At 37.6% G+C, this 7,948-nt stretch overlaps 1 protein-coding gene across 1 annotated transcript; it reads left to right on the top strand.

Annotated features, from left to right (window-relative positions):
- Window positions 1-1,637: 1,637 nt before the first annotated feature.
- On the top strand, window positions 1,638-3,495 carry LOC140004825 (uncharacterized). Its single transcript, XM_072044975.1, has 4 exons — window positions 1,638-1,856; window positions 2,275-2,524; window positions 2,643-3,117; window positions 3,207-3,495. Exons 1-4 carry the CDS (start codon window positions 1,638-1,640, stop codon window positions 3,493-3,495), a joined length of 1,233 nt encoding a protein of 410 aa, XP_071901076.1.
- Window positions 3,496-7,948: the final 4,453 nt, after the last annotated feature.

The raw sequence follows: 7,948 nt of genomic DNA, 5'->3' as shown, positions 1-7,948 counted from the left end.
TAATCCAAGTTTAAGGTGTAGGATGAGGTTATACCTCCTTAGTGCTTTAAACCAGAAATTTTCGGTCCTCAAGAGGGTCCAATAAACCGTGAAATGCAGCCCTTTAGTTAGCTAGATCCAACCTCCAAGTAGTTTGCTAGATGGTCTTCAAGTTTGGTGAAGATTGATTGAAGTTTTGTGGTTAATTTGATGAAGAAATTTGTGAAGCAAGGGAGTGAGAGAGAGGGAAGGCTGGCCAGCTGTTGGTGAGAGAAGAAAGAGTGAAATTTGATCAAGGTTAGCTTCCAAGAGAAGATTAAAATGAGTGGTGTAAATTCACTCCAAAGTCAACCCTCATTAGGGCTCGTTTGGTGCGTTTAGGGCTCGATTTCTCTCGCGTTTGGTTCACTAGTGCACTAAACCTCTAATGTACTTATGTTCATATAAATATTATTCACTCTTAATTGTCTCGAAATAAGGGTCTAAAGTCCCTCAAATAAAGCCGCGCGTATGAAAACGCGTACCGACAATTTTAACGCTATTACGCAAAACCTCCGAGAAATTCTTATAACGATAATTTTATTAACTATCACTTAAGTACTTAAATCTAAAATTACCTATTTTAAAGCCGTTGTACATGTCCCAAAATTTCCGGGCTAATTGTACTCCTAATTGGCAAAATTCTCCAAACGTATTTTCACCTTTTCCCTAAACAAGCTCCTAAGAAAATAATTTTTGAAACGAGACACTTTAAAAATATAACGAAATTATATTGTCATGTATTTAGGTCTAATGAGACTAGAAAATATTTCTCATGGTAAAAATCCAATTAGATAATTTATTAAGCCATAAATTAGGCTTAAAAATAATAGTTTTTACGAGTCCTCACACGGCTGGTGTTTTTGACGTGGGTTTTTCGAGAGCCAACTTTACGTGGTGCAACAATAGGAGAGGCAGAGCTAAAATTTGGAAGTGATTGGATAGATTGCTAATCAATGGGGAGTGCGCTGAGGTCTCTTCCATTGTATCGGTTGAGCATTTAGCAAGACATCCGTCAGATCATACACCTATACGGATATCTTTTGCTACTCGCTTAGACAACAAACCGAGGCCGTTTCGGTTCTTGAATGTTTGGACGTCTAAGGCAGACTTGTTGGAAGTAATTAGAGGAGCTTGGGATAGACCAATGAATGAAGCCCCATTGCGTGTCTTGTGCTTAAAACTAATGGTGACAAGAAGGGCTATCCAAGAGTGGAACAAGCACACTTTTGGCTATCTTTGATACGGTTCGGGTGGCAGAGGCTGCTGTTCAAAGGGCTGAAATAGAGATGGAGGGCAACGCCTCTGAGGTGGTGCAAGATGGACTTCATAAGCCTCAGGCGGACCTAAGCTAGGCGCTGCTCATTGAGGAGCAATTTTAGAGTCAAAAGGCCTGAATGAGGTGGCTCCATAGTGTGGATCGGAATTTGAAGATTTTTCATGTGGTGGTGAAGAAAAAAAGGGTTCAGAGCACCATCCATCGAATTAAAGATTCGTAGGGTTCTTGGGTGGAGAAGGATGAGGACATAGCAAACGAGGCGATTGCGTTCTTTTCGGACCTATTTTCTTAACCTACTGGCCTTGCACCAGATATGCTGCACTTGATTCCCTCTTTGATAATGGAGGAGGAGAATAAGACCTTGGAGGAAGTCTCATCCATGGAGGAGGTTCGACGAGTGGTTTTTGCAATGGACGGGGAGAGTGCTGCGGGACTGGATGGATTCATGGGTAAGTTCTTCACATTCTCTTGGGATGTCATTGCTCAAGATGTCTATAATGCTATGCTGAGTTTTTTCTATGGGGTGGAGTTGCCTAAATTTATTACCTCCACTTCCATTGTGCTTATCCCTAAAGTGCCAAATCCCCAGGATTTCTCGATGTTTAGGCCGATTAGTCTTTGCAATTTTTTTAATAAGCTGCTATCCAGAATTTTGGCCGACAAGTTGTCATCTATTTTGCCAAAGATTATCTCTCCCTAGCAAACAGATTTTGTTAAGGGTCGGAATATCACGGAAAACTATCTATTGGCCCAAGAAGTGCTGTCGGGTATTGGCAAGCCTTCGAGAGAGGGTAATGTCGCGCTAAAATTAGACATGTCTAAGGCTTGCGATAAGGTGTCCTGGCTTCATATTGTTAGTGTGTTACGGAGGTTTGGATTTGGAGAGCAATTCATAGACAGGGTTTGGCGCTTGCTTTCTAATGTGTGATTTTTAGTCATTGTCAATGGTGCCTCGCATGGTTTTTTTAAATCGGCAGGGGGATCCTTTGTCCCCGGCATTATTTGTCATAGGGGCTGAGGTGCTATCACTGGATTTGAATAACCTTGCACTACAATCCGGTTTCGTGGGGTTTCGAGTTCCACACGAGTGTCCTCCTATCACTCATTTGGCTTTTGCTGATGATGTAATCATCTTTGCGAATGGCTCGTCTAATTCACTGAAGCGCATTATGCGGGTGTTGGAGTTGTATCATCAATCCTCGAGGCAGTTGGTTAACGCTCAAAAGAGTGGGTATTTGGTTCATCAGTCACTGCCTCTGTCTTGACGAAGGATGATTGAGCAGATCACGCAGTTTGCCCAGGCAGTCTTTCCCAATTCGCTACTTGGGATTCCCCCTGTACTTAGGCCGATGTAGATCGTCATATTTTGGGGCAATAAGCCAAGCTATCTTGGGAAAGGCGTTGTCGTGGAAGTCAAGCCTTCTCTCTCCAAGCGGGAAATTGATCCTTATCAAACATGTCCTTGCGTCTATTCCCGTCGACTTGCTTTCGGTTATTGTGGTGCCTAGCTCGGTATTCACGATGATAGAAAAGGTTTGTGCAAATTTTCTATGGGGATCAATGGCTGAGAAATCAAAGTTCCATTGGATACGATGGTCTCAGCTGTGCTATCCGGTGGAAGAGGGTGGGGCAGGATTCGAAGACTTCGGGATGTCTACAAAGCTTTCTCGTGCAAGTTATGGTGGAGGTTTCAGACGGGAGCTTAGCTTTGGGCGACTTATATGCAAGCTAAATACTGTAGGAAAAAGCATCCTTGTCAAGTGCCATTCAATATATCTGCTTTGGCTATTTGGAGACGAATGTGGAATGTTAGTCGGCAGGTAGAACTGTCAATGTTATGGCAAGTTCACGGGGGCTCCTGTCACTTCTGGTACGACAATTGGGTAGGCAGTGGTGCTTTATTTCTCAGATCGACAGTCATCCCAGACCTCACTTTTGGGGACTTTGTCGCAAATGGAAAATGGGATATCCAATTGCTATCTCGGGCCTTACCACTGGAGATCATCCCCTCAATCTTACAGCAACCGATACCTGAAGGTGGTCGTGCAGATGAGTTTGTGTGGATGCCGACAAATTCTGGGAAATTCATGCTAGCGTTGGCTTTTGGTGAGGTTCGTCAAGCCCGCAACACTTCTGCTGTTCTATCACGCGTCTGGCACCATCGGATACCGTTGAAGGTGTCCTTCTTCATGTTATGACTATTGATGGGAAGGTTGCCAGTGGCGGATGCGCTATGTCAGCTTGGTTTTCAAATGCTGTCGAAGTGTCTTGTTGTTGGAGCCCATCGTGCGAATCTATTGAACATGTGTTTGCGTTGGGGTAGGTTGCCATGGAGATCTAGGGATATTTTGGGGGGGGGTGTGTGTGGAGTGTCTGGTACAGGGTCCTTACTGTACACTTGAACAGGTGCGTGGTGGTTTGTTGAGTAGAAATCGGTGAGGAGGCGTTTTTTGTTCACAACTCTCCCTAGTCTCATTTGCTGGCACATCTGGAAGGCTAGGAATAAAGCCATTTTTTAAGGCAAACCAATGCAGTCGGCAGCTATTGTTCAAGCCATATTCAGTGAAGTTAAGATGCTGGTGGAGATTCAGTTTAAGGGCAAGGTTGGGGTCCATACGTTTCAGCAGTTATCTGATTGGTCCTCTCAGCTAGCGCGCACGTTTGGATTCCAATTGATACGTTGGACAGTGCCGGAGGTCGGGATGCTAACGCTGAATACAGACGGTTGCTCAAAGGGCAACCCAGGTCTGGGCGGTGGTAATGGAGTCTTGCGTGATTCGTCAGGCAGTCCTCTATTTGCTTTTTCAGCTTTTCTGGGGAAATACCTCCAATTTACATGCGGAGACTATGGCCCTTTTGCTTGGGCTTCGCGAATGTGCTTAGAGGGGGTTTGATAATGTGGGCGTCCAGTTAGATTCCTTGGTCTTGGTGGGGATTCTGCAGAAGCAATTTCAGTGTCCTTGGCATATTCGGAGGGAGGTGTGGCAGATTTGGCAGTTGCTAGATGAGTCCCCTCGAATAGTTCATTGCAACAGGAAGGCGAACAAAGTTGCTGATATTTTATCTAATGTGGGAGTTGCTCACCCTGAGCAGCAGATTAGGGTTTATGATCATATACGCTTGATTCCACAGTTGGCTTGTGGTGAAATTCGGCTAGATAGGCTAGGATTGCCTTCAGTTAGGAAGTTAAGGATGGTGTAAGGTTTATGTTGGGGTAAGATCCGATCACTATTGTAATTTTCGGTTCTAATTAATAAAACTACTACATTTATTTAACAAAAAAATTATCAAGAAATGCATTTAACAGAACAAATAATAGTTTCTTTCCTTTTTGGTAGAGTCATCATCTAATACTCATACAAGTTACAACTTGTTTTGTACTAGAATCGTTTTCTTTCAAGAATTATTGATGAAGAATGAAGATTAATGCATTCAAGAATTCATTTTATGCTGTCTAATAACAAAACTGCACTCTCATTTTACGAGAACTATATAAAGCAAATAAAAGTTTCTAAGGCTTGTGAATTCCTGGCTAATAAGCAAATAAAAGACGATTCCAGGAATTATCGTCTCCAGACACGAATAAATTAATTCATAAGGAAATTAGCATCAACAATAGCAAGAAAAGAATGTTCTATTTTCTCATACTATCTTTGACCTACATCTCACTAATTACAAGAGTGAGACAAGGTAGTCTTCCAAACAACATCCTACATTTATCTTTACAGAGTGAATCATTATTTCCAGGTAATTGTTGTGTTGACTACTTATTCACCATATTCAGCTTCATAACCTTTACAGAACAAATCGCTAATTCAATTACTGTTTACAGTAAAGTTTCTCCAACGGAGACTTGTACAGACTTGTAATATTGTCTATTTTCTGCTAGGATTGGTGCAAATATTACTCCTAAGTTTTGGAAGCTAATTACTGATTATTGTGAAAGTGTATAAAGTTTTCAGATAATCAACACGGTTCAATTTGTTGCAACTAAGTCTTGCAATTCCTCGGAAGAGAGCAAATTTTTCATAATACACATGCTGAGTAGTGAAACTTCGGAGGCATTTGATAAATAGTTTCATACTAAGGAATCGGTTTCAAATTTAATCATAATGACACTTATCATTTGGGAATGAGTTAATGGGTAATGATAGGCCTAAACTATGGGTTTTGTGATTAAGTATTTTTTAGTAGAGAGTTAATGTTTACTCACTCATGTAACTTATGTTTTTTAATTAAAAAGAAAATGTAAAACCTATACCTAAAAATTTTAGTTACCAAACACTTTATAAGTTTCAAAAAAAATCCATTACTATTAACTAGTTTATGATAATGATAGTGAAAGTGATTAATGAATTTCTACCATACAGCAATTTAGCATGTAATTTTTTTACCTCTCTTATAAGTACTAATAGTTTACACCCTAAAGCTACTATTTAACCTAGAACTAGTATAGTCTCACATATTTTTAATTAATGGAAGCATAAATATGATACATGGCTACACATCATAATACTCTCCCTTCTCAGTGTCAAAAATAAGCATCATACCTTTTAATTCTATTAAAAAGAAAAAAAATAGAATGAGTAAGTGACTTTATTTTTATGCATTTCCATTACCGATAAAAGCTACAGGGGTGAGGAAGAAATTTTTGATGTGTTAATAAAATTTTGAGGTGCTAGGTTGGAATAGCTGAAAATATAAGGGATAAAAGTTAAAAAATAATAACAAGTAAGCGTGAGCATAGATGTTCAAAATTTTCCTGCATGAGAGTTAATTGTCAGATTCGACACCAAAATGATCCTCCAACACGATTGGTATTCTTTATGGTCATTTTACTCATTCATCATCATGGGCACAAAACTTCTCCGAAATAAAAAAAAACAAGAAATAAAAGTTCCAAGCAGCAATTCCTGATTTTCATTTTCTTTTCTTTCACATTTAAAGGGTCATTTATTGCTTTTGAAGAATTAACTAAACTTATTATTACCAATGCCACTTTTTTATTATCTTTTTTAACTGATCTTCTTTCTTTCTTTTTCTCTTTTTGACTCTACATCATCCCCACATTTAGTGATTATCTTATTCTGAGGGAAAATTTTTTAGTTGAATAGTCTTTGAAATTAATGAGATCACACACATTAAAGACATTGAAGATGATCAACTTGTCAATTTTGATGTTTTTGCTTTCTTTCATTTTTTTCCCCACGATTGAATGCAAAAACATCAAATGTTGCAAGATTTTTTCGTTGTGTAACTAAAAATTGTCTAGTTCGTCAATTGGTCCTACAAGTTTTGCGTGCTTGAAACATACTAGCAATTCGGTCTCTCATTTTCCTTGTCTTTTCTCATGTTTTGCCACGATAGAGAGTTCCAGTAAAAGTATAAAATGTGAAGCAAAATGATTGTTTCTCATCAAGAACTAAATGATCTTTCATGATTTTCATTTTCCAGAAAGCTAGTGGCTGATTGTTTCTGAAAATTAGAAAAGCATTAAACAGAGTATGGCTTTCCAATAATAAAACCATAATGGGAAACTTATTTATTGTATTTAGTTAAACCATTGTGCTGGCAAAATTGCAAAAATTCCAGTTTATTAATAGGCTACGCAATCCATATATGTAATCATACAAGCAAAATTGCAAGAATTTCAGTTTGCTAATACGTTTGGTCATGGAATAAACAGACGAGAATTCAAAGCAGAATAGACTAAGATAATTACTAAGTAGAGATAATTATATATGTGATAATTTTAGAAACCTCCTTGGGATTTTTGACAGTTTCACTGCACTCCCCTAAGGTTTTAAAAGTATTATTGACCTCCCTTAAAACTAATATTCTGGTAACAAATTAGCCCAATTCATTAAAAAAAATCAACAATAAAAAAATGATTTTAAGAGTGAGAAGAATATTTCATACCCAAAGTACTCTTTAACTTATTACCAGTTGGTTGACTTAGAATCAAGAGGGAATATTAGTTAAAAATAGCAAATAAAGACTAAACTCTAGCATGAGAACAATAGAATTTAGTAACAATGACTGTTTTGCATAGAACTACATAAAATAGCAAAATCAAAGTATTGGAGAGGAAAACTTGTTAATTTGGAATCAAGATTTACACGTAAAATTCTTAAACTCTTAGTATTAGAATTTGAAATATTTTGAACAAGAATTAAACAAGGCAAAATATGGCCTCTTCAAGAAAAAACATCTCAATGGATTGCTAATGATTAAAATATATAGAATATGCTAAAAATATGTTATGATTTTTTAATTATTTCTTTGACTTACGGGGTCCATTATTTCATATGATTAATAAGAAACTTTCATCATTTTTAATAAAAAAAACTTTGAAGTAATGTTTGGATTAATAAAAAGGATATGATTTTAATGGAAAAGCAAATAAATCAAAATAGAGAAAATTACTTCTAACCATCTTGTTGGGATTACGTATACAAAGAAAAGAAAAGAAACGCCAAATATTTTGAAAAAGAAAGGAAAGAATAGATTACGTGTAGTTACATCTTAACCACAACTTAATAAAATCTAATTGGAAACATATTTTTAATATTTTACCCTCTTTTTGTGTATTTTCATATTCATCTACTTATTCTTATAAAAAATTTATGAAATAATGATATCTCAACAGAA

This window comes from Coffea arabica, chromosome 4c (assembly GCF_036785885.1).
Source record: "Coffea arabica cultivar ET-39 chromosome 4c, Coffea Arabica ET-39 HiFi, whole genome shotgun sequence".
NCBI lineage: Eukaryota > Viridiplantae > Streptophyta > Magnoliopsida > Gentianales > Rubiaceae > Coffea > Coffea arabica.
The sequence above is the reverse complement of the archived record's forward strand: the minus strand, read 5'-3'. Positions and strand labels throughout refer to the sequence as shown.

Excerpts from the sequence above, each read along its gene's own strand:
- LOC140004825 (XM_072044975.1), top strand. The coding sequence starts at position 1,638 with ATGGAGGAGGAGAATAAGACCTTGGAGGAAGTCTCATCCATGGAGGAG. Across the intron at positions 2,525-2,642 it reads GTTGGTTAACGCTCAAAAGA|GCCGATGTAGATCGTCATAT; the intron begins GTGGGTATTTGG and ends CCCTGTACTTAG. Across the intron at positions 3,118-3,206 it reads TGTGGAATGTTAGTCGGCAG|ATCGACAGTCATCCCAGACC; the intron begins GTAGAACTGTCA and ends TTTATTTCTCAG.